We start from the raw sequence: 27,276 nt of genomic DNA, 5'->3' as shown, positions 1-27,276 counted from the left end.
CACTTTGTTGCGTTTTTTGTAACAAATGGTTTCCTCTTGTTTTCAAAAGGGAAGGGTTTGTATATAAGCACTTTCCAATTCATCACTATATACTATAAACACTATATGAAAGAATTTATATTCATTCTCAAGAAATTTTGCCATTTGAACCTGAAAATGTCATGCTTTTATTTAACATTGTATTTGAAAAGGTTACTGTCATATTTTTCCAACATATTGGGTGTATTAATATTCAGATTAGTGGCCAGTAATATGGGATTTTTAATGGCTGATTCAGATACCGTTACCTTAATCCTGCATGTACTGCGTTAAGCGATAGTTCACCAATAAAATAAAATAAATTATTTTATATATATATATATATATATATATATATATATATATATATATATATATATATATATATATATATATATATATTGAAGAGTAAGGGTTAACTAAACAGTCGCTGGCCACCATTTACTTCCATAGTATAGGGAAAAAAAATACTATAAGTCAGTGGGAAACAAAAATAATTTGATGACCCATATTCTTCAAAATATCTTATTTTGTGGGCTTTCCTGTAGCTCAAATAGTAGAGCATGGCGCTAGCAACGCCAAGATCATGGGTTCGATTCAGGAAAGCAAGAGCTGATAAAATGTAAAACTGTAACTTGAATGCAATGTAAGTCGCTTTGGATAAAAGCGTCTGCTAAATGCATGAATGATTGAATGAATGATTGAAAAAAAAAAATACAAATAAAAAATGACAGAATTGTCCCTTTAATTGGTACCAGTACTTATAGTTCTTGTAATAGTAGCTACAGTAGTTTAGTAGGCTCTACTAGGCTGGACGAAAATGGAAATAAATGAATAGTTTAGTAGTTTAAACTCATAGTTTAAAAATCCCATATGTCATCCCATACGACATGCTTAATAAAAAGTTGAACACATTTTCATTCCTCAAATCGTCTGGAAGATATGAGCCAATATATTTTGAAGTCTAACTGGTCTGTGTATTGTAAGTGCAATATCAGGAGTGCAAAATGGCCATATGGGCACCAGGGCCATCTGAAGATACATATCTGCAAACAAGAACATGATTTCCACCAGCAAATCTAATGAGCAGCCACTACAGAATGATAGAGGGGAGGGATACACGCATTACAATGTTAAGCCGTTAGGGGGAGACATAACATAAAACAAACAAACCAAACCAGCCAAACTGTTGAAGGCTGTTCTCTGTTGCTTTGTTGGACAGCAGTTTGTGATCACAGATCATCACATGCTAGACATGAAGAAATATAATATTCAAAACTATACAAAATGACTATTATTAGGCGTACATTGATGCATTTTAATATATACAAAACATTTATTTATTTACAATTATTTTAAGTTACCGTTTTTTTTTTTTTAATTGCACTGTAATTTTTAAAGTATGAGCTGTGACCAAAATTCAACATTTTGAAATGTATACGTTTTGTGTTTGCTGGGTGCTATAAGCACAACTGGCCAAAATATGGTGCACATCCTCTGAACATCCTAATGTCTATCGGGTATTTTACGGCAGTTTGTCATTGTGGGCCACACCTAGAAATTTAATTGGTTTAAATCTTACTCTCTTTTTTTTTTTTTTTTTTTGCCATGTTTCTAACAGTTTTATAGGCAGTAATTACATAATGAGACACGTTTTGTTTGTCTTGACCCAGGAATTCAAAGAAAGTTTGAACCTGTTGCAGAATTATTGACAATTTTTAAAAAATATACTTATAATAGCGCCACCTAGTGTTTGATAAAGATGTGTATTTGAGATTTGAGACCATCCCACCAAGTTTGGGGTCTCTGAAACCCAGACAGTTTTAGTGAAATGAATGAATGAATGCACTTTTCGTTATTTAGACCACTAATAATAAGAAAACAGATATAATAGAACCCTTCAGTGCTTGTTATCTAATAACAAACTCATCCATGGTTAAAAGTGGGATGATTTAAACAGTTAAATGTGATTTCATATGATAATTCTGAATAATTTTACTTTTGATGAGGTTAATATATCTGATAACAAATGGGCATTTTAATATACGTTATATAACTACAAAGGATATTACAAATATTACATTTAAAAGGGTAATATTGCATATTTATATATTTTTGTTCATAATATATCATATATATATATATATATATATATATATATATATATATATATATTATTATTTATTTATTTTAATTAGGCTACTGTAGTGGAAAATATCTTTGTTGCATCAGGTTTTTTTTTTTTTTTTTTTTTTATTATAATGTTGCCTTATCCTCATCTTATAATTATAAATGTATTAACTGATTCACGAAATCGATGTGTTTATTCCTAAACGGATCCATCGGGCGAACCGTTTGCGCTCATTTGCAACGGTCTGGTTCCTCTTAAAATAAAGCAACGATAACAGGGGGGCTGTGGCGATGGGCAGAGAGAAATATAGACATGTTACAGTCACAATGTCAAAAGAGTTAGTTGCACACATTTGTCCTGCGAGTGTCGGCGAGTGCTGTTCCAGCGGTTCTTTAATCCTGTATGTAAATGACAGCCAATAGATGCTGTTGTTGAGTTGGGCTGGGATTAGCGGAGGCGAATGACTTTCAATTTTACTGGATTACAGAACAAAGAAAGGGGAAAGGGGACACACTCCTCTGTTAAAGAAAACAGAAAGAAAACGGGGCAAATTGATCATATAAATCACGTCGATTCCATTCCAGCAGACTACAAACCATTCGAGATTATGACATTTAAGAAAGTCGCTATCGCCTTTCTTTAGATGGGAATTCAGCTCTCACTACTGTTGGATTAAACGGAGAATAAACCTATTCCGGGATTGACAGCATAAGGTAATTAAACACGGGGAAATTGGTAAGGATTAAATGTAATTCTGTTTATGTATGTATGAAAAACCATTTACGAGTATCGTTCTTGAGCACGTGACTTTTTATGGATGTTGAAAAAGTGAAATTACAGATTATAATTTAGGGGGAGGAGGATGGCTAGGAGTGTTAGCACACTGGCTATCATGCTAACGCTCCGCACGCGAATCCGTGACGCTCGACGCGATGTTTTAGACGCTTTTATCAAAGTAACAGGCGTTATAGCACACCGTAGATAAGATAAACAATTGAACGCATTTGCGTTCTGCGTTTTAGCTAACAGTAGCCACAATTCTCCTGTTTTGTTTGTCTTGTGAAAATGGCAACACAATTTGAGTGCTAGCAAGTTGCCTAAATAAAGCAATTGCATTGTTGGCTGGGTGATAAATTACAGTCAGTGGTTTTTATTTCGCACAATTTGATGAAAATCGCCGTGGTTGGCGTGGTCACAGACGCGTTTGACGACCTGAGAAGGTCATGTTTACAATGTCAAATCCACCTATCAGTGGCTGCTAATCTGTGTCTACTATGAAGACTGCTTTTCTAGATTATGCATAACTGAATGTGTCCCAGTGAGTCTGCTGCGGAGTAATAATATCACATGTCTCTAAACTTGCTCGGTTTTCCTCGAAGGACTTCTCCACTGTCAGATCCATTCATGAAGACAATGAGAGTTTATGATTTATGTCATGCTGTCCCGCTATGAGTCTGTAACTGAAACATGAACTATCCCAGAATGACTTGCTGTCGGATTGGGCCTGTAAATTTATAACAGGAGTAGCTGTCCATGTTTCTTTGTGGTCTTTCTTCACCCAGATTTTATAGCAGACACAGTGCTACAGTTGTTTACTGTACAACATATTCTTAAGATTAAAGTTTATTAATACTACCATGAACTGCACATGCAAAATGATTGCTTAAATGTAGGATGACTAGGAAATTAAACGGCACAAGAGACTGAACAGTATAGAGCAAAAACTGTGGTAATTATCTCTATTACCAAGACAATTCATTTCCTTCCAATATGTCTGACAAAAATATGATACCAACAACATTTTCTCCTCTTTATAATACGGTTAGTTGCATTTTATTATTTATGTCTTAGATTTTAATTCATTCACGGTATGAATCACCAGTTGAGCACAACGAAAAGTACCACAGTTTATGGATGTAGAGCTGTGGTAATATTTGAATGAACTTGTAAATACAATTCTGTACGTATATGGCAATCATTCAGTACCATCGTTTATATCAAAGTATCTTGATTTCAGTACTTTTTGTAAGATCTGTCTCCAACAGGCCTAAAAATCACAAGTTTAGGACTATTGAATTAGACCGTCATCCTTTCATAACAAAAGCACCATATTTTATGGAAATAACACCATGGTATTTTTTGAATTACCTTTGAATAGCATATACAGTTGTATACGAATATGGCAATCATTTAGTCAAGGTATCATTATTTCAGTACTTTTTTCAAAGTAAATAGCTTTAAACATTGTCGTCTGACATTGTTTTAAAAAGCTGGTTTATTCACAGCTAATAGTATTAAATTGACCACATTTGAAACAGGTTTTTCAATCTACATATGTAGCAGGAACATAAAGAAAGCATTTTCTCTTCAACTTAAAAAGATGGTAAGCCTATTTAAATCACTATAGTAGAGAATCAAGTAGCATGTAAATACAATTGTATATTAATATGACCGTCGTTAAGTATCAAAGTATTTTCAGTACTTTTTGTACGGTTAATTAGTTTAAACATAGACATTTGGTTTTGGTTTAGAAAGCTGGTTGATTCACAGTCTTTCAATCCACATATTTCCATATGCTGGTCATTACATAGCCAAGTTATAAATACATTTTTGATCTCAAGTGCAGAAGTAAATCTTTCCTGAAGCGGATCAGAATCAGGGCAGTATCTTCCCATGCAGACCGCGCTTTGTGTTTACTCGATGCAACATGTTTGTGTGGCCTTGGGGAAAATGTCCAGGGTGAAAGGACTTAGGACCAATTAAAAGTCAATTATCAGCCTCTGAGCTGAACGATTTAGATACAGTTGTGTTTCTGAAGGGATCTGTGAGCAGAATCTGTATAAAGGCTATTAACAGAAGTATTGTGTATCAATGGCGGAGCCACAAGCCTCTTAGGGCAAAACCGCTCATAAAACCCACGTTACCCTTTTCTTGAGATGCCAGTAATATCTTTAAGCACCATACAGGCAGTAATTCAAGAAGTAAAGGAGCGGCTACATTATGCTTCCCCCTCGAGCTGAGGATCTCAGATAGCGTGAATGAAAAAACGGTATTTTGGCAGGGCGGACTCCTAACAAGGAGGAAGTCATTAATCTGAGCATTTAAGCATGTCAGTCCGGATCCCTACTTTTCCTGCAAATATTTTTTTTTTTTTAGGGGTGTCACCAGTTTGTGTTTTTTCACCCTAAGAAAATGTATTTGTTATAGTTAACTCATGTCTTTTGGCTACTGCAAAGAAAGCTTAGTGTAGAGTACAAAACAAGTCATTTATACATGAAGCTTAAGGTGTCAGATGAATGTAGTTGCCCCTGCAGATAGGTTAAGCCTGTTCAGTGAGGAAGTCTCAACAATCTCTTTTTCTTCAAAGAGTTTTGTTAAACTTAGAAGTGTTACGATGAAGCTATTAAATGACATTAACTCTTTTAAGATTATACACCATTAAGATTATTTTCTAAGGCAATCATTGTTATTGTTGTTGCTCGGGTAAGCTTCAAAATGATCTACTAACCTTAAAGGGATACACTGATGAAAGTTTGGTGTAGAAACAATTTTCACTCAGAAATTTCTAGTAAATTGCACAATTAATTAAAAATAAATAGCAGTTTACGCATTATTTGCAGTGTAGATTCTGACGTCCATTATTATGCTGATGAAGTATCAGAACATACACTGAAAGAACTCTGTGTATTGTGTAATTTGGATTTACGTAAAAAAAAAAAATCTTTTGGAAATTGCTAGTACGTTTCACAGCAGTAACACATTGAATTAAACATGAAATTTTGAAGTACAAAGACTGAAATAGCATTTTCTTATAGATTCCAATAATCTTCATTTACGAAAAACAAACAAACAAGAAAGTGGAAGTCGATGCTAACCAAAACTGTTTGGTTGGTACCATAATTTTTCAAAATATCTTCTTTTGTGTTGGCTTGGCTAGACTTGACTTATGAGATAAAGTGGGCAATTAAAATAAAATTTGAGTAAGTAAATAAAAAATGTATGGCTTTTTTTTTTTTAAGTTGGGAACGTGCAATGCTAAAGCATCATAATATACACTGAAATAAAAAAAAAATTCTAGTAAGTTTCACCAATAATTACAAAGAAAACGGCAAGTAACACATTGAATTAAATGCGGAATTTTCATTTTTGCAGTGTAGCATTAATTTATTTTTCAACTGAGGACCCAGTGAATTAGATTTGGTGGTTTGAATGAATCCGAAACAAACAAGAGGTATGAAGTGTTGGTGCTGTTGTTCAGATGTTATATGTAAGATTACGCTCAAGCAGAGGCATCCGGCTTTGAGCTGTAGCAGGATTTATAGGAGGTTTTCAGACGAGTAATAGTAGTACTGGGCTCTCTCTGTGCAGTCTGTGGTTTTGGCTTTGCCCGGAGGCTGGGATAATGGCTCCCAGTGTCTGGAGAGATTAAAGGCCAGCGCTGCATTGTTCACATGCCTCGAGATTAGTTTCCAAGGAAACGGATTGCGGTTGCCATGTGAACACAAGGCCCGGAATTAGGATTGCACTATTTATTTATTTATTTATTTGTCTGTTTTACAGTTCATATTCGTCACTCCTGCTTTTTTTGCTTGTTTTTCGTCTTTAAACTGTGTAGTTAGGTTTTTGCTTGTTTTTAAACCCACCCTAGTTTAGTCCATATTCAAGTTTACAGCTTTGTAGTTCAGAGCCGACGTGGCTGAAATCGAGATTGGAGTCGGGGGCGTCTGTCGAGAGGGACGGGTAAAGTAGTTCACTTTAGAGGCCTCATGCTTCCAGGTCCTGTCTTGCTTCCAAGGAGAACAAATTAAGGATGAAGGGTTTTACGGCAATAATCTGAGCTAGCTTTAATTGGTTGACAAAGGCTTATCGTAATTAGCTACTTTCACATGTGTGTGACGGATTTTGGTGTATTAGCAGAGGGAAGGGTATTACTATCACTTTCCAAAGCTCCTTACAGGTTTTTCCACCCTTCAATACATTTTGTACAGCCAAAAATATTTTAAAAAGTTAATGGGGAGCTTGAAACCTTCTTACTCTTTAGTATTTAATAAAAAAAAAACATATTGGTTTGTTTTTGCACGTAATTATGAGACCATTAGTTGTTATTTTTTTTCTCATCAAGTCTGTGATTCCTGCAGATCGTAATCAGTGTAGACGGCATATCAGTGTTTTCCCACAGAATTCTAGAAGCTATTTTCTACTGTTTCTAAAAATGCATGTACAGTACTATACAGAAGTCTTAGGTATGGTAAATTATTAAGGGATAGTTCACCCAAAAATTTAAATTAGGCTATCTCATGATTTACTTGCCCTCAAGCTTATATGACTTTCTTCTTTAAGATCAATACAATCAGAGTTATATTAAAAAATGTCCTGGCTCTGCCAAGCTTTGTAAAGGCAGTGAATGGGGCCGAGATTTCAAAAAAGAGCTCAAAAAAGTGCATCCATCCATCCATCATAAAAGTACTCCGCACAGCTCTGGGGGGGTTAATAAAGGCCTTCTGAAGTGAAGCAATGTGTTTGTGGAAGAAAAATATGCATATTTGAAACTTTCTAAACCATAATGTTTAGCTTCCACTAACTGTTGTACGCTCGTTGTATTTATGTTCAGTTATTTGACTTTAATTGCATGGAAAATGACCTATACATTGCCATTTGAGTAAAATTACTGAAACTAAACATAACAGCCTGATATAAATGCTCATTTTAGATGAAAATTTCAGACGGCACTTAGAGGCTTTTGCATCTGAACTCTCTCTCTCTCTCTCTCGCTCTCTCTGTATGTGTATATATGTATGTGTGTATATATATATATATATATATATATATATATATATATATATAATTTAAATGTAAAATTTAAAATTTAAATTTTGTTATTTAGCAGACACTTTTATCCAAAGCGACTTACAAATGAGGACAATAGAAGCAATCAAAACCAACAAAAGAGCAATAATATGCAAGAGATATATATATATATATATATATATATATAAATATAAATATATAAAGAATTTGTGTAATTATTCAAATAACCTTTATTACACAAAATCTATAGCAGATGAATTTCTTTAACTACATGTTGTCACCAGTAAGCAACTCCAAGTTTCATGAACCTTGAGTTCACAAATCATCAATTCATTTTGAGACAAACATCATTGAAAATAATGAGAACATGCAGTTTAGTCAGTCAGATGCTGATTAAGTAATTTCTCTTATTTAGTGAGTTCATGAAAAGAACAACCTCGTTCACATGAGTCAGTTGTTCATAAATTGGATTACACTAAATGATGGCATTGCATGTTTGTTTTTCTGTGTATCTTATGTGGTCAACTCAATAGCAAGAGATGCTTTTCACAGTTATTTTGAAGACTGTACATCTGTCCCTTAAACCGTAGTGTTTATTTGTGTCCAATTAAATATGGTGTCTTTTGTAAAGTCCTTTAACAATCTAATTACGAACTTTGCTGACATTTTATTTTAGTGTTCTTGCTACATGTTACATGTACTTACTATAGTAATTATGCATAATTACAAACATCCATAATAAGTACATGTTTTAATTAATACTACTCTGTTCTTAATTGTGCAGTTGCACTGTATCATGAACACCTTAAAATAAAGTGTAACCCAAACTTTTGGCAGAACAACTGATATGTGTGTTTAGTTTTAACTCAATGAGTAATTCAGTCTATATTTAGTGTAGCATTATAAACCTGCATTGAATTTCAGTGTGCTTCATTTTGTGTCTTTTCCTGCAGAAGAATGGCACAGATAAGGAAGCTGGGCTGTGATGGGATGAGGACAAACGCTCGACCAGAGCTCAAAGTTCCCCAAGTGTCAGCCAGACAAGAGATCCTCACCAGCCTAGTGTCTGCCCTGGACTCTGTGGTAAGACCGTCTGAGTTTAAAGATACTTACGGTGTGAGTTTTATGCAGCATTTTGGTGGTGGATGACTTGTGAATTGTGTTTGCAGTGCTCTGCCATGTCTAAACTGAATGCTGAGGTGGCCTGTGTCACTGTGCATGAAGACAGCGTGATCGCTGTGGGAACAGAGAAGGGAAGAATCTTCCTAAACTCCAGAAAGGAAATACAGACAGACTTTCACAAGTTCTGCAGTGAGTCAACAAGAAATCAAAATTGAACACAACCATTTTGAATGTTTGTGTATGTAATCTGCATATAATACTGCAGGTGTTTAAAGGTTTTTGCTGTTTCCTCAGGAGTAACAGATTTATTTTCCACAGAAGTGTCCTGTCTGCAAGCATTGACCTCCATGAACTCCCACGCCAAAGTTCCTGAAGTGGACTGCAGCAGGACCGGCAAAGACTGCGGGCAGCCGGGCAGACAGAGAGCCTTAACAGACACTCATTCCAACATCTTCGTCCTGAGGAAGATGGTGGAGGAGGTGTTCAGTGTGCTTTATAGTAAGCCTGATTAAGCAGTTTGTATAATATTTGGCACAATGTATAATATTCAGCACAATATTTGGGATGTATAATATTTGGCACAAATCAAAACACGTTTATCCACTGTTTCAGGTGAGGCTGTTGGGAAAAGCAGCCTGGTCCCTGTGCCTTATGACTGGATTCTCAAGGATCCCAGCTCAGTGGTTGTCTACGGCCTGCCTGATGGTGTAACTCTGAGAAAGCCTTCGGAATACGACACCAAGACCTTAATGAAGATCTTAGAACAGAGCAACCGCATCCGCTTCATAGTCAAAAGGTCTTCATCTACTTTATTCTTATAATATGCTTGTGGAGTCATGGGCAGAAAGCAAATGCCTGTTCACACGAGGTCTGAACGAGAATATAAAATAATAATAAAATGGAAAAGTGTAGCTCTATAACCTTCTTCACATAAAGTTTAAACTATGACCATCTAACATTTTTCACAGGGTTTCATGTTGGTTTTCTTTCTGAAAAACCTCACATAATAAGATATCAGCTTTTGGTCTTAGGTCTATTAGCAGCATTTCATAAAGATGTTGATATTCATCTCAGAGTATAAGGACAATATCCGGTCCCACTTTATATTAGGTGGCCTTACTTACTATGTACTTACATCAAAAAATAATTACAATGTACTTATTGTGTTCATACTGTATTGCAAAACACTTTTGCTGCTATTGAGGTGGGATACGGGTAAGGTTAGGGACAGGGTTGGTGGTATGGGTTGGTTTAAGGGTGGGTTAAGGTGTAAGGGATGGGCCAACAGTGTAATTATACACTGAAATTAATTACAGATGTAATTACATATAGGTATTTTAAAAAATATAAGTACAATGTAAAAACATGTTTGTACACAATAAGTGCATTGTACCAAATAATTAATTTAAATGTAAGTACATAGTAGTTAAGGCCACCTAATATAAAGTGGGACCCAATATTCTTATTAAACAAGATTTTAATACTCATTAATATTTTTAATTCAGCAAGAATGCATTAAATGTATCAAAAGTGACAGTAAAGACTTTTACAATGTAACAAAAAGTGACTGTTTCAATTCCAATTCATCAGAGGATCCTGAAAAAAAAAAAAAGACCAGTTCCACAAACATATTAAGTAGCACAACTGTTTTCAACATTGATAAATGTTTCTTGAGCACCAAGTCATCATATTAGAATGATTTCTGAAGGATCATGTGACACTGAAGAAAATGCTGAAAATTCAGCTTTGCCATCGCAGGAATAAGTTACATTTTGAAATGTATTTGAATAGAAAATAGTTATTGTAAATAGATATTGTTAAAATCAATAGTTATTGATGAAGTAGACTTCTTTCAAAAACATTTAAAACTCTTACTGACCCCAAACTTTTGAATGGTGTACTGTATAGTGTACCTCTTTAGTTTGATCATTATTTATAATTATTTTATCATTTTATCATCATTATCAGCACCTTATGAACAAAGACCAAAGATTTGTGTGTGATTTTCTTTTTTTTTTTAGTAGAACACCAGAGGAACCCTCTCGGGATGCCAAATCCTGTCCGGAAGTCAACCATCACTCTTCGACCTCAAAGAGTGTAAGCAACCACGCCTCTGTCAAACCCTCCGTGCAGGAAGCGTCTGCTAGCAACTCCATGCTCTCCAGCTTCCTGTATGGCATGCCCATGTCCTCCCAGCCCCACCCAGACAGCAAGCTGGACCTGAAGCCCACATCACTGCACAGCATAGGTAAAGAGCGGCTGGGCATGTGGGCGTCCGCTGAAGAGAAAGCGGTTCAGGCCAAGGAATGTGCTGACAATGGTAAGAGCCTCCTGTTGTCTTTCTCTATACATTGGCCTCCACTGTCTTTCTGTGGAAATTAGAGGTGCACTTATGATACATGTTACCACTTGTGTAGGTGCTGAAGCATATGGATATGCTTCTTTTTTATGTGCTTAACTCTGAGCTTATTGCTCTGACTGTGTGTGTCTCTTCCAGGCGAACGAATAGGGCTGGCAGCGGATCTTACCCAGAGCCCTCCCAGCATCCATGTCTCCAAGCGCCTTCTGTTCTCCATAGTGCATGAAAAATCAGGTGGGCGACAGACTGTACTCACCATTACAGCGTCTGGCCAAGGACAAGCTGGCCTTCATTTTCAGTGGGTTTTATTGGGGTCCCAAGCAACTAGAACAGGATATAGGCCGAGTTAATTTGCTCCCTAAAATGCAAAGACAAGGGATCTTCTCACACTTTAAAGGGATAGTTTAACCAAAAATGAAAGTTCTGACATTATTTATTCACCCCATGTTGTGCCAAACCCATGTGCTGTTATGTAGTAAACACAAAAGGAGATTTATTGAAGAATCTTAAAGTTTTTTTTTTTTTTTCTTCCATATAACAACATTTCATAGTGACCAAAAAGGACAAAAAAAAAAAAAGAGTTGTCCAGATGACTCCTGTGCTATGTTAAGCATGACGCTTGAAAATATTGCCATTATTCACTGATAATCTTCCTCTTCACTGTAGCACTCATACTTTGGCAATCACTAGTTGATTAATCACTAGTTTTGTATTACCATTTTTATTAAATGTTATGTTTCAAAATGCACATGAGGCATTATCTAAATAAATATTCACCAATTTGCATAACTTTCCAGTACGGAAAGCTGAACATTGGATAAAGCCAGGTTCAAATGACATATTAAAGCTAAAGGTTTTTTCACACTGTCAACAGCCCTTTATTTGTTTTACCATGTTTTTAGGAATAAAATTTGATACAAATCAGGTGAATGATATATTAACCTTCAGAATAAAAACAATAGCTTTAAAGATATGTATTGTAATCGAAATCTACAGACACAAAAAATAAAGTGTCATAAAATAAACACTGAAATATTTTGGATGTTTTCTTTCCACTAGTCTGAAATACAGTTTATGGAATCAAATGAAAGTCGTAGAAACAAATAGCACAAAATCTCAAAAATGATCAGTGCTTGATTTTGCTTGTAGTGTTTTGCCTTAAAGTTTTCTAGGCAAGACAATTTTGCTATCCATTTCAGAGCTTGGCCTGAGGGGATAAAGCGAACTAGTCATTCGGACTCCTTTCCTTTTTTGGAGCATGACATATTGATATGTTCATTATTACCTGTTGTTTAGTTTGGCTGAAAGATAACAGCATATGGGTTTAGAATGACTTAATAGGGTGAGCAAATAATGACAGAATATTTTGGGGGAACTATTCCTCCCAGTATGAAAACACAGATCATATATTGAGCTCTTCATACCTAATGATCGACACATTATTTGAATTATATCAGTGGTATTTGTTTAGATACAGCTACAGTCGGATGAGACATAAAGAGGGTTGATCTTGGCAGAGTGGGCAGTAGTAATGGGAGTTTGGCCAGGTCACCTGGGCTACCAAAGTCTGTTCCCCTCAAAAGATCAGCGTGAGATCTTCAGTAACTGCAGAGAGTCAAGACCTGCCTTAATTGCCTCCTATGTCTAAAAGAACAGAGGAAAACCTCAGTGTATACAAATACATTTCAGAAAATGTTGATTCAGACTGTGGCGTTATTGCTTTCACCTTAATAGGCAACACATATGACAGAAATATTGATTGTTACATGATAAAGTTTTTTTTATTGCATGGCCAGAAAAATGGGATTCATTCATCAGGGAGACTGAGGATATCAACACCCTTCGAGAATGTGTTCAGATCCTCTTCAACAGTAGATATGGTGAGCTGAAGTGCACAATGCAGAATTTACAGTCATACCACTATATGATAAAATACTGCATATTGATGATAAAATGTCTGTTGAGCTTATGCATGTAATTTTTTCAGTGTTAACACTGTAAAACCTGACATGAAATAACAGTGCAAAAAAATCAATTGTTGATAATTAAGAGGCCTTAGAAAGTATTTTCTCTTATCCCAAATTAATATGCAGAGAACTGTGAGATTCATCAGAAAGGTGTAAACACTGTATCTCTGTGGTGCTATCAAAACAACCAGCAACATTGGCTCAACCAATGTAGGGCGGGACCACCTTTTTTGGTCAACCAATTGATAGTTTTCACGTGACGTCACACCCTTATAGGAACGCCCACCTGGCGGGCAAAATGAAGCTTTGCTCCACTGACCGCCAGCTATTTTTATGCAGTTTGCATCAAGTAATAATGTAGTAAAACGCAGATATTAAAAGGCGAGATTCAGGATACACCTTATTGATGATGTATATTTTTTACAGGCAAGAGGATGAAGCCAAAATATAAACACAATGTGCAAAGTTTCACATTAAATGGCTTCCCACAGAAAACCATTAGAAGAAAAACACTGAACCGTTAAGCGGACTGCGTTCATATTCCGGCCTCATCTGCTTGCCTGTGTAAACTATGCATCATTAATGTAGTGATTACTGAATTTGATGTTTTAATATTACTGTTTTAAATATATTAAGGCACTTTAATTGTTTTTACAACGTTTTGCCGCACTGTTTATGATTGAAATATTACTGCGGGTGCTTAATATGGATTGCAAATGGCCAGAACTTGCATTTTGTTCAGAAATACTTTCGTTTTATTCTTTTGAGAGGTGATCTAAATATTTGGTGGCTGGGAAACAGATGAAAAATTGACACGCTTGTGCTGCAGTTCTATGGATGTTTTGCCCTCTCAGTCTTCGAGCCGGTCACGTGACTGAAAACTATCAATAGCAGTTGGGGGATTGTTTAAAAACAGTTATTTTTTCAGTTCTATTTGGCATAGCACAGAATAGCACACACTTCAGCTTTAACTCATGATTTAATTGATGTTTATTTTAGCTGAAGCATTAGGCCTGGATCACATGGTTCCCGTGCCGTACCGGAAAATCGCCTGTGATCCTGAGGCAGTAGAGATCATTGGAATTCCAGACAAGATTCCCTTCAAGAGACCATGCACTTACGGTGTGCCTAAACTCAAACGGATCCTGGAAGAAAGGCACGCTGTCCGCTTTGTTGTCAAAAGGTTCGAAACTCCATCTAAACATACTTATATTGGAGAACTAATGTTTACCTAATGAGAGAGATTTCCTTTTGTGTCAATTAAGATGAATAGAGCCATAGTCAGAGTTAAACCAGAACTGTTAAACTGAAACAGCAGCGGTGTGATTTGTAGCTCTTCCAATTTTAACATGTGACGACGGTGTCAGAGATTTAATTACTGATAACCTTTCATTTTTTGTCATGTAATTAACTGTGTGGCTCATTGAAAATGAATCCAGATATTGGTACTGGATATATTGAGTTTTTAATTTGCTTCATAAGAAATAAATGTCTAGCCGTCTTTGCCATCTGGCAGAGCGGCGCTAGGCATCCAAAGTGGAGCGTCATGCTGGTTGTGGTAACCGCTGCCATACATGAGCCAGCGTGGAGCCACTGATTTGGCATAATGAGGAAATCTCCTGCTGCTCGGCACCAGACATGCGTAGACAGCATTTCAGTGTTTCAATATGTTTACGGCTCACAGGAACTCACAATTTTCTTTTTCTTTTCTTAGAATGTTTGATGAGCGGATTTTTACCGGTAAGCATTTCCTTAACCAGTGTCTGTGTGGCTCATCTTTACTTTTTGCACTTATTACAATGTAATAGCATTGTTATTACATTATTATTATTTTATTTTTTTTGCACTGTAAAAAGTGAAAATGTCCTGCTGTTACTTTAGGGAGCTATTTCTAACTAATCTGATCTATAACAAATTACATTTGTTGGTTTAACCTTTTAAACTCACGTTTATTATGTCATATTCTGATTGTAATTAATTTGATGTTACAATATAAAGTACATTTTTACATTTAACATTTTATATTTTTTGCAAGCTGCTGGTAAAATAGCTAAGGAGGAGGGCAAACAGGATGGTGCCGCTCCTGAGGACGGATTCCCTGATGGGCTCAGGGTGCCAAGCTCTTCTCTAGAGCTGGTCAGCAACACTCACAGTAGCAGGTACCAATTTACTTTCCCTGTCACAAAAGAAGCATAATATCTTTATTTTCTTAGATGGCTTGTGTTTTTATTTTCCTGTAGCGATACATTGAAATTTTAGCTCTAGGAAAGAAATTTTAGCTGAAACTGTGCTGAAACAGATCCGATAACTTTGGCTACATTCACACTGCGAGCCTTAGTACTCAATTCTGCTTTATTGCTCAGATCTGATTTTTTTGCTTGGCTGTACACATCATATTTTTTCGTGGTCAATATCAGATTGTAGTGTGAATTGATCACGCAGTCTCGAACTGGCTATGTCCACAACAACAATAACAAGATGAATTTGTGTGCAGGCAATAAGTAGGACAAAGCTCACTGTCCCTCCACTGACTACCATCATGGCTGTCTTCCATGTTAACTGATCACCCAAAGAATTACTGTTATTATTACCGTTATCTTTGGAGTGATTCCCATTATCTCAGAAATTTGATGAATGTTGATCTCTAGAGTGATGTAAAAGTCTGATGTGAATTTGGCTGAAATAATTCTGATATTACTGTTTAGACTGAGGTCGTACTGCAAAACATCTGGTTTGTATCTGATTTAGTAAAGTGGTCAGAATCGAAAAAAACTAAAAAACTGATTCCATGTTTTTTGAGCTGTTCACACTGTTATGAAAAAACTGGGCCACTTTTGTGTACTGTTTGAACAAAGATTTTGACATGGATAAAAAGCCCAATAAATCAACAAGCAAACAATAAATAAATAAATAATTGCAGTCCCATTTTCCCCCAGTAAACAAAGAGAACATATTTGCAGACATCTTCCTTTTCAGCAATAACTGTTGTAGATATTGATTTATTAATAAAAATGTTCCTATTCTCTACTTATATACAGTGAGAGACTAAGGCTGTGCTTTTATTATATAATAATCAATGGGAGAGTTAATAAGTAAGTCAACGTTTTTTTTTTTGCATAGATTTTTAAAGGTATTATAGGCTAACATAAAGTGTGTCGGAAGTTTCGCATTTGGCTTTGGAATTTCATTTGGGTGCATCAGTTTTTTCCTGTAATTAAGAGGACAGTAGATAGGTAACTAGTAAAGATGCATCTGTATGCAAAATGCTGAAGGAAGTCTTGTTTTTGTTTCAGATCAACAAGCTCCTGTGTCAGTCCCTTGGCTGAGTGTGAAGCAGGTAGATTGTCCACTTGTGGTTTTAATACAGCTTTGGCTTTTGCCCTGCAGTTTTATGATTATAAAACGTATTTTAAGTGTAAAATTCCAAATAATCCAATATGCTTTATTTTTCAGGGCCATCTGGGGACTGTCTGCCTTTGAAAAAGATCAAAACCGAACCCCCAGATGGTGAAATTATCCAGGTGACAGTGCCAGGTATGGTCTCCCAGCCCCACGTTAAAGCTCACGCTGAGAGTTTTCATATTTCAGCCTGGTACCTCATGTTTTGTTCTCTTTTTGGTGCTATTGTTAGTTAACAACAATAGTCTGTGCAGAAATTGAAATAAAGTTGTGAGCTGAAAGCAGCACGAAATCCCTGTAGGTCTGCTGGATGGGAATGCATTAGCATATTTCACTTACTCACAGAGAGGAAGTGTGTCTTTGATGGTTGCCTTCTGATTTAAAAATATTTGCTCTCATTTTCCACCCTGCTGTGCGGTGATCTGAGCCTTTGAGGACAGGCGGGACATTTTGCATTAAATGGCACATTCATTGGCTAAACACTGAGCTGGAGGAAGATCATATATATAAACTGCAAATATGACCTCAAGTGCTGCATGCGCATTATTAAAAAACATTCTGATCAAATGTGACTTTTTACCTCCTCTTTGCCTCCTGATCTTACTTAAAGTCCCTATTTATGTTATAAATATCTTGGGTGAGTGTGCTCGCTTCATCAGTGCACATTATCATCTTTCATCAAAATGTACTTTCTCCGTTTCTGAAACCACTGTTAAACAGAGACCACTTTTCACAATCCACGATGGAAAAAATCAATTTCCGTGCATTTTTTTGTCATTTAACATTCTGTTTCACTTAAGCATATGTTACATTATGGAAGGACTGTGAATGCTGCATCATGTTGACTTAAAAATCAAATTGGGCCCTATTGACTTCCTTACTAAATATCACTGGTTTATACAAAATGTACAGTTCTGTTCGAAAGTTTGGAGTCAGTAAGATTTTTTTTTTTTTAAGAAATTAATACTTTTTAGCAAGGAAGCATGGTATTGATCAAAAGTGACAGTAAAGAAAACGATAATGTTACAAAAAGTTATATTTAAAATAAATTATGTTCTTTTAAACTTGCTATTCATCAAAGAAAAAGAAAAAAATAATGGTTAAAAAAAAAATGTTTTCAACATTGATAAAAATAAGAATGCTGAAAATTCAGCGTTGCCATCAGAGGAATAAATGACAATTTAAAATATATTAAAACAGAAAACAGCTATTTTAAACGCTAATATTTCATATTATCACTGTTTTTACTGTATTTTTTTAATCAAATAGATGCAGCCTTGGTTAACAAAAGAGACTTTCTTTTTTTGGATGATTCATCAATGCATTATATTTTATTCTGAAAATTTTTATTTCTGCTTTTCACAATTCAAAACCAAATCCCAACCAATAAATCATATTATCAAACTCAAATGCATTTTGAATGTATTTTCATTTGGTTTTAACCGTACATCCAACTGCTCACTTTCTCTATTCTTGTCTTCCTCTCATCTTCTACATCTCAGAGTCCAGTGCTTCTACAGAAGAGCCGAGTGAGCCTCAGGCGGAGCGGGTGACCCCTGACCTCTGTCTTCCCAAGGAGCCTGTAGCAGGTAACTTCTTACCTTATATCCGAGTGTAGTTCCGCATCCATCTTTTCTCATGCCTCAGGTAGTACATAGATAATCCCAAACATATGACAAATCAAAACCCTTTCCAACTTCTCATCCAGTTCAAATCCCTCTGCCTGGTCTATACCTGCCCTGCTTCAAGCGTTAATGCCTGTCTCATAATCTTTATATGTACATGTGCGTGTCTGTCCAACTAACTGTCAAAGCCATTCTTGTAAGACATGTGTTTCAGTGAGTTAATGCTCAACACGGATATTAAATACTAATTTAGCCACTGCGTAGTGTGGAGAAACCTTGTCCTAATCTCTCAAAAGGAATTGTACGTGAGTTCGAACCACTGTGAAGATCGAAACAGGACAGCAGCAGTTAATGTACAAAAAATTTTAACCAGTTATAATAACATAGGTTAAGATGTGGTAAGACAAGAGTTTCACATTTCTTATTTCAATTCCAATCCCAATACCCCAGACTTACCCAAACAGTAGTCTCACCCGAGTCTGATCCAGTGTATAACCTGTTCCCAGTGCTGTGCTAGTTTACCCACGACAGCAAACCCACATCCAGTAGAACTCCTTAAATAGACTCCCGGTGTTAGCGCCCCTAATATATAGAAATATACTGTAGAGTTGATATGAACGCTCAACTACAGTACATTTGATGTGTTTATTTAACAGGTAGCAGTCTTGGTTATGGAAAACTTGGAATTATTTTAAAATCCTTTCTTTAGTTATGCTGTAAAAACTTTTGTCATATAGATGATGCTTATTTTTTTTTTTGTAGAGTAAACCTTGTAGGTAAGCCAGATTCTTTTGAATGGGTTCTTTTCCGTGAAATGATCACTGTGATCACAATTTGGTAAATCAGTCTTAATCAAAAATCCTTTTTCCAGTAATCATGAAAGACCAAAAAGGCAATGGAAAATAGTTTTCTCAAAGCATGACTTGTACAAAATAAATGTGATTTTATACAGTTAAAACGTTTGGGGTCAGTAAGATTTTTTAAAAGAAATACTTTCAGAAACTTTCATGAAAAGTTAGAGTAAAGACATTTATAATGCAGCACAACTGTTTTCAACATGGATAATAATAAAAAAACATTTCTTGAACGCTAAATCAGGTTATTAGATTGATTGATTATGTGGAATTTATAAATATTGATTAGTTGGAAATTCAACTTTGCCATCACAGGAATAAATTACATTTTAAAATATAATGAAATAGAAACCAGTTATTTAAAATCATAATAATATTTCACCATATTACTGTTTTTACTGTATTTGTGAGCAGCCTTGGTGAGAATCAGCGACATCATAAAAAAGCATAAAAAAATCTTAACTGATCCCAAAGTTTTGAACAGTAGTGTATTTTTTTTTAAAAGAATTTAATATTTGCATCTTTATTTTATATCTGATGATATTAATATAATCTGTTATTACAGTTATGTTTTGTTAATTAACATTTTAATGGCTCTATTTTATAGTTTGCAAGTTATTTATAAATATTTGATTCCTTTTATATTACCATTTAAAACAAAAAAACTTTGTACATGAGTCATGTGTAGAAACCTGGCGTTGTTGAAGCGTTCATATAAACTCACAGATTAAGCAGTCTGACTTTTTAATTAATAACACTGGATTTGTTATGTTGAAGTTTGCATTACACAAATGGTCACTGGAGTAAACCACAGGTGAGTTGAATCATCAAAACACCTCCTGCAAGCGTGTAGAATTCACATCAAATCATACACATCGGAAGATTTCCCATGTGCTACACTGTTAATGTCATTCTGTTTGTATCTCTGCAGAAGATTTAACGCCGAAGTCTACAACACAAGGGCTCAAGAGAGCTGTTGAAGGTAAAACTCCGATCACTCAGGTTTGTCTTCAGATATTTTAGGCTGTTGGTGTGATTGTCCTCCCTTTCCCCAGAAGACATCGGAGAGATGATCCTTCAGCTGCGAAAGCAAGTCGAGAGCCTGTTCAGCTCCAAGTACAGTGAGTCACGAACTTGATTTACAATCAACTATGACAGCAACCCGCAAATCTGCCAGTTACATTTATTCAACCCATTAAATTCTTCTTGGTTTAATACACACACATAATAGATTGCAGAATTCTTAATAGATTTTTAATTCTAGGTGAGGCTCTTGGTCTGCCAGAACCGGCTAAAGTGCCATATTCCAAGTTCCAGATGTATCCAGATGACCTGTATGTCACAGGGCTACCAGAAGGGATGACTTTTCGAAGACCAAACTGTTTTGGAGCAGCAAAACTCCGGAAGATTCTTGCCGCCAGTAGTCAGATTACATTTGTTTTAAAGAGGTATAGTCATACAGAACACTTTAAAATGATCTATCAGATTTGTTTGCATAAAACCACTACAGTGTCTAAAGAAGTAGTGTAACAACAGTGTGCCTTTTTTGTTTTTGTCAGGCCAGAATTGTTGACAGAACAGGTTAAACATGAAGGTGTCTCTAAAACAACCTCTGATTCAGGTGAAATAACAATTTAATTTAAATTTAAATTCAATTCAGTTCAATTCAATTCAATTCGATTCAAATTAATTTAATTTAATTTAATTTAATTTAATTTACCTTGGATGCGTGGTCAATCCATTGTAGGGTTTTTTGTTTTGTTTTGCTTTACTTTGCTTTGCTTTTTGTTTTATTTTATTTTGTTTTGTTTTGTTTTGTTTTGCTTTGTTTTGTTTTATTTTGTTTTTACTATCCATTTGATATGTGTATTTCTTCTGTTTTAGCCAAAATATCACTTACTAATCTAATATAATGCTCCTTTTGATTATACGTTCAGCAGAAACTGACTCCAAAGATCAATCAGATGACCCTGGACCTGCCTCCAAAAGACCAGGGTTTTCAGGTAACACCGTGATTAAGTTATCAGGTGTTGTACACAGTAAGTTTGTGGCTTTATTACATCCTGACTAAATGAAATGATTCAGTTGATCCGTGTGCCACGTGTCTGTCTTTTGGATGCCAGTTTATGTTCAAACCTTCATTCCTTCTAACCTTTCCCGATATGCTATCACTAAACCGTTGGCTTTTCTTACATTGTTCTGCCCGCAGACAGTTTAGAGGCCAAGCTCTCCCGTATCGACTTGGCGAACACTCTGCGAGAGCAGGTCCAAGACCTGTTCAACAGGAAATACGGCGAGGCACTGGGCATTAAGTATCCTGTGCAAGTGCCTTACAAGAGGATCAAGAGTAACCCTGGCTCAGTGATTATTGAGGGCTTGCCCCCTGGCATCCCCTTCAGAAAACCCTGTACCTTCGGCTCACAGAATCTAGAGAGGATATTAGCGGTGGCAGACAAGATCTCTTTCAGCATTACAAGGTGAAGAGTTGCGCCAAGTATTTGAAGAGCTCTCAAACTTTTAAAATCTTTTTAAATAAGAAAAAAACAGAAAAATTACTTATTTATGAAATCCAAGATAATTACAGAAGTGTTTTTTTTTTTTTTTTTTTTATCTTTTCAGGCCTTTCCAAGGGCTTATTCCCAAGCCAGGTAAGCTGTCAAAATTTCATAGAACTGCTTTTTTTTTTTTAAATTGTCAACATTTTAGCTGAATTACTAAATAAATTAATAACATCATTTTTGCTTTGCCAGCACCACGAAGAATAACCATACTGAAGAAAGGTTACACCCCAATAAGTGGTAAGAATAAGGCATCATTTATGATAGATTTTGATGTTGTAGTTATTTATTGCAATTAATGCACAAGCATCCATGTCTACTCTGGATGTACAGAACAGAGATTGCTCCTATTATAGTCAATGGAGGCTGCTGCTTTAGGAACTTTAGTTTTTCTGTTTGGCTGAGATCAAATTATTTTATTTGCAAATATACTGCAGTTCAAAAGTTAAATGAAGAGTTAATTTGCAAAAACAGATAACTATCATTGTGCATTCCAATTAATCTCAAACTGCTGTTAAAAAGAAATAAAAAAGTAAAAAAATAACTAACACAATAAAAACATAACATAATAAAAAACATGATTTTTTGAAAATTAAAAAAAAACTGAGTTATCTGTTTTTGCAATAAACTCTTCATATATATATTTTTTTTGAAAGAAGTCTCTTATGCTCACCGATGTTGCTTTTATTTGATAAATACATTAAAACATATTATTTTATGCCTTTTTAATCTTTTAAAATGTATTTTATTCCTGTGATGGCAAAGTTGAATTTTCAGCAACATTACTCCAGTCTTCAGTGTCATATGATCCTTCAAAAATCATTGATTTGCCGGTCAATAAACATTCCTGCTTAATATTTTTATGGACACTGTGATGCATTTTTTCAGGATTCTTTGATGTATAAAATTGTCCATTACATTATAATTGTTTTATTCACTTATTTAATCATTTATAATTTTCTAAAATATATTATGAAATTATAAAATAGTCAATGTCCAAAGTATTTCCTTTTAAAAAATAAAGCAGCATAAGCCTAGCCTTAAGCTTGAATCTGTGTAGAATCTATCTACCATGGCTTAAACCATTATTTTAATGTTGAATCTGTCAGTAAACTTGTCCAATGTCTTTTCACTGTCCAACAGAAGAAGACGAGGTCAACCGGATGGGAGAAAAAGTGATATTAAGGGAACAAGTTAAAGAGCTGTTCAATAAGAAATATGGTGTGTTAATTACTAATAACTGACTTATTCCTTAATGCAAACATGTTTTTGTGGTTTTGAAAATACTCCAGTGCTTCATTTGTGAATGTTTTGTGTTCAGGTGAAGCTTTGGGTCTGGACCGCTCGGTCATTGTTCCATACAAGTTAATCCGTGCCAATCCAGGCTCACTGGAAGTGTGTGGACTTCCGGATGATATTCCCTTCAGGAATCCTAATACTTACGACATAGTTCGGTTGGAAAAAATCCTGCAGGCCCAAGATGAAATTACTTTCAATATCAAAACCCCTCTACAGTAAGTGCTACAGTATGTCAGATATGATTATAGTGATTGTGTTTAGAGACTCTGTTGTACTTTAAGTGTTGTTTGATCTTGATTTTTGTCTTTGTTTAGGCCTTTTACAGAGTTATGCACTCAATCTTGTAATAAAGGTAAGAGCCTTATTAGTGTACTTTTTATTTCACTTTTTAAAAAAACAAACAAATTTGCTTAAATATATACATCTTCTTTTGTAGAAGGTAAAGAAGCGTCTACGAATCGACGCAAACGTAAACGAGTACTTGACAGCAGTCAAGCATCCATGCCCACTGGAGCAGACTCAACACTATCAACCAATCAGATACCTGTCATGGTAAGCAGACATATTACAGACGAGTGGTTTTCTAATTACACTTCTTTGTTTTATTCTTTACTTTGTCATACAAGGCTTTTTCAGCCCAGTTTACATTTATAATGTGACAATTTTTGAACAAGATATTCAGTGAGGGGAAAATAAAAAGGGGAATGGGACTTTTATCAAACAGGAATTGATTTGATTTTGAAAAGTGGGCCTCGTGCAGAATAAAGCCAGACTTAAATGCGAGTATGATACCATTAAATAGCCAGTTAGTTACTGGTTAACATTACACTACTGTTTAAAAGTTTAGGGTTAGTAAGAATTTTTGAGGTTAGTAGGATACATTAAATTGATCAAACAAAATTGTAATGTTACAAAAGAAAATGCTGTTTTTAAACATTCTGTTCATCAGTAATCCTGAAAAAACAAGTATTACAGGTTCCCCAAAAGTATTCAGCAGCACATCTGTTTTTAATTTTCTTGAGCACAAAATCAGCATATTAGAATTTGATTTCTGAAGGATTGTGAGACACTGAATACTGGAGTCATAACTGCTGAAAATTCATTCAGGAATAAATTACATTTTAAAATCTATTAAAATAAAAACAATTTTTATAGTATTTTACAATATTACTGTTTTAATGTATATTTGATCAAATAAATACAGCCTTGGTGAGCATAAAATGCTTCTTTCAAAAACATTAAACAATCATACCGACCCCAGACTTTTGAATTTATTGTATACAGTCAACTGAAAAGTCATTCCAGAGCCAGCACAAGTTCTTACATTTTGTTAAAGCAAAAAATGTTTCAAATACAGATTCATTTTGCACAATTAGACTATGAACATGTATTAAGAGAGTAAATGGGGTTCATAGAATTTTCATGTCAAACTTCAAAATGGCTGATTTCGCTTAATTAGCCACTATTAAAAAGTCCTGTTTTTCTTTTTCAGCAATGGCCCATGTACATGGTGGACTATAGCGGAGTGAATGTTCAAGTTCCTGGAAAAGTCAAATATTAATGAACTTTCTGATGCCGTACAAAAGACTTCTACCTTTTAAGGGAACTTTTTTTAAACCTGACGTTTCTGAATGCTAAATTCAGCTTTCTTCAGAGCTGTGGCAGATCCTGCGGCTCGCACGTGGAGATGCCTGTGTGTTCTGGCAGGTATCAGAGTGTGAACTGTTGGATGCAGTTGTTTCTGAATGAAGTGCTTATGATGGAAAAACAGCAGTAAATCAATCTGCCAGTGCTTTATTACTTCGAGGAATAGTACTCACCCTCATGTCAGTCCAAAACGAATGCTTTTGATTTTTTTGTAAAATGCAAAAATAGAAATCATGGAAAAGGTTTGTTCTGTGTGAAGATTTGTCAAAAACTGATATTTAAAGCAATGTCATCCAAAAATGTAAATCTGCTGAAAATTTACTCACCCTCAGGCCACCCAAGATGTAGATGGGTTTATTTCTTCATCAAAACAAATTTGGATAAATTTAGCATCGCATAATGCTCACCAGTGGATCCTCTGCAGTGAATGGGTGCCGTCATAATGAGAGTCTAAACAGCTGATAAAAACACAGAATAATGTGGTAATAATGATGATTTTTTTTTTTTTTTTTGCAAACACTCAGATTTTCACTTCACAGCACATTATTTGATAGACTGGAGTCATGTTGATTACTTGTGGATTATTGTGATGTTTTCATCAGCTGTCTGGATTTTCAATCTGACGACACCCATTCACAGCAGAGCATCCACTGGTGAGCAAGTGATGCTAAATTTATCCAAATCTGTTCAGATGAAGAAATGACTCGAGGTTGAGTGCATTTTCCTGGAAGAGTAACAGCATACAGGCTTGGAGCGACATGAGGAGGAGTGAATAAGGACAGAACTATTCCTTCAAGAGATTGTTTGTAAAAGGAGTAGCCGTTATTTGCATATCAGAAGAACTATATTGCTTTGCCACCAGGATTTGTTTTAGCAGATCCTGGACACAATCATGGTTAAATAACCATCTCATAAAGAGCAGTCAGAAGGGGATTTGGGATTTGTTTTTTTCCCAAATACGTCTAATCACTGTTGGGATACACAGCCTTGTCTGGTGCCGAGAGCTCGTACAGTATGTGCATACTGGATACGAGTCCTGTAGTTATCTGGGTCTCATGCCTTGCAAATGTTTGTATTGTTATTTATTTATTTATTTAAATAAAAAAAAATTGTATATGCAGGGAATGTAATCTACCACATTTAGTACAGAGCATAAAGTACTGAATGACACGACTAATGATGCTAAACTAGCTACTGTATGTATTCAGAAAGAAACATCTGCTTCAGGTTTCAGTATGTCAAGTTGGAAAACCCTAACATGATAGCACTAACTTGTATTCAACTGAGAGACTTTTTGTATTATTTTAGCTTTGTAAGTTACTCTTAAGTTCGTTAAAGTAAGGCAAAGTGAGATATTTCACGGAGAAAACATCATGAATGTATTGTTTGTAAAGGAAAGAATGCTATAATGTTATTATGTAATGACTGTCTCTGGAATCGCCAGTATTTATATGCTGTACCTTAATGCCATTTAGGCCTTTCAAATAAAATGTGTTGCCTTGCGTTTGTGTGATCATGATAGTGTTATGTAGTAGTGAACGCCTTAAAATATGGAATCTTTCAGATGGAAACCAGATTAATAGAGAAGAAAAATTAACATAAACATTAGACCATCTTTAGCACCATCTGCTGGGCTAAAGGCAACATCACAGATTTTGCCATCTTTTTTAACATAATTTTTAGTAGTTTTAAAATTACAGTAGTTTTATTTTTCGTTAAATACAATCGGAATAAAGTGTTCTACGTTCAATCTTAAGTTTTTAAATTTGATGAATGTGTGCGATGTATGTCAGATTTCATGGAATGATAATAGTTTATCAACACTAATTGTTGGCTGCTGGCACCTTTGCTAGAGTAGTTTTTTACATTTAACTAAATTAAACCACAATTGATTAAAGACTGCTGATTAAAGACGACCCATCCCCCCCACCCCAATATATATTTTTTTTTATTGCCATGAAAATACGATAATTTTATATAACTTACTTATATAAAACGTATTTACTAAAAACATATAATACATTAACATATTAATATATATGTTATAAATATTATTATTGTTGTTATTTACTGAAAATCTTGACAGTTCATGTACAAACGCTTCATTTGAGTCGGATCTTTTCAGTGAATCCAATTCACAAAACCTCATTCGTTCACGAGTTCATCCTGTTACAGCGGTCGACAGCAAACTGTTAAAAAAATGACCATTGGATTACTCGGACAAACAAGTTGTGTAACACAAGTATTACGTTACTTCTTTCTAAAAAGTGTAGAGGGACCTTTAGTTTTCTATTTGTCAACTTGGCTTATAAATGCTTTCAAAATAAAAGTCATCCGCCGTACAGCCATTATTTACCAGAGACAAGTTTTAATATTTGCGATTAACGGCAAGCAATAATAGCACCAGAAGAAAAGTATATCAATTTATAAAGCGTAAAAATAAAGCATTTTATTTTTATTTTAAACTTTTAAAAAATGACGGAAACAGT

General features: G+C 35.1%; 1 protein-coding gene across 9 annotated transcripts; it reads left to right on the top strand.

Annotated features, from left to right (window-relative positions):
- Positions 1–2,427: 2,427 nt before the first annotated feature.
- On the top strand, positions 2,428–26,291 carry gtf2ird1 (GTF2I repeat domain containing 1). Of its 9 annotated transcripts, none has more exons than XM_058777126.1 (27): positions 2,428–2,862; positions 8,914–9,040; positions 9,127–9,268; positions 9,374–9,577; positions 9,692–9,875; positions 11,101–11,399; positions 11,577–11,672; positions 13,235–13,318; positions 14,405–14,588; positions 15,120–15,145; positions 15,441–15,564; positions 16,699–16,742; positions 16,859–16,939; positions 18,307–18,393; positions 20,215–20,265; positions 20,339–20,404; positions 20,548–20,731; positions 20,843–20,904; positions 21,221–21,286; positions 21,493–21,760; positions 21,903–21,931; positions 22,034–22,081; positions 22,985–23,062; positions 23,163–23,355; positions 23,455–23,492; positions 23,577–23,692; positions 24,633–26,291. In XM_058777126.1, exons 2-27 carry the CDS (start codon positions 8,915–8,917, stop codon positions 24,699–24,701), a joined length of 2,949 nt encoding a protein of 982 aa, XP_058633109.1. In that variant the 5' UTR covers positions 2,428–2,862; position 8,914; the 3' UTR covers positions 24,702–26,291. The 9 variants fall into 9 exon arrangements, with proteins under 9 accessions (XP_058633109.1, XP_058633115.1, XP_058633114.1 ...); XM_058777132.1 differs by having other exon boundaries at positions 8,911–9,040; positions 9,398–9,577; positions 11,104–11,399; positions 21,224–21,286; XM_058777131.1 differs by having other exon boundaries at positions 8,911–9,040; positions 9,398–9,577; positions 11,104–11,399.
- Positions 26,292–27,276: the final 985 nt, after the last annotated feature.

Source organism: Onychostoma macrolepis, chromosome 05 (genome assembly GCF_012432095.1).
Source record: "Onychostoma macrolepis isolate SWU-2019 chromosome 05, ASM1243209v1, whole genome shotgun sequence".
Classification (NCBI taxonomy): domain Eukaryota; kingdom Metazoa; phylum Chordata; class Actinopteri; order Cypriniformes; family Cyprinidae; genus Onychostoma; species Onychostoma macrolepis.
The sequence above is the reverse complement of the archived record's forward strand: the minus strand, read 5'-3'. Positions and strand labels throughout refer to the sequence as shown.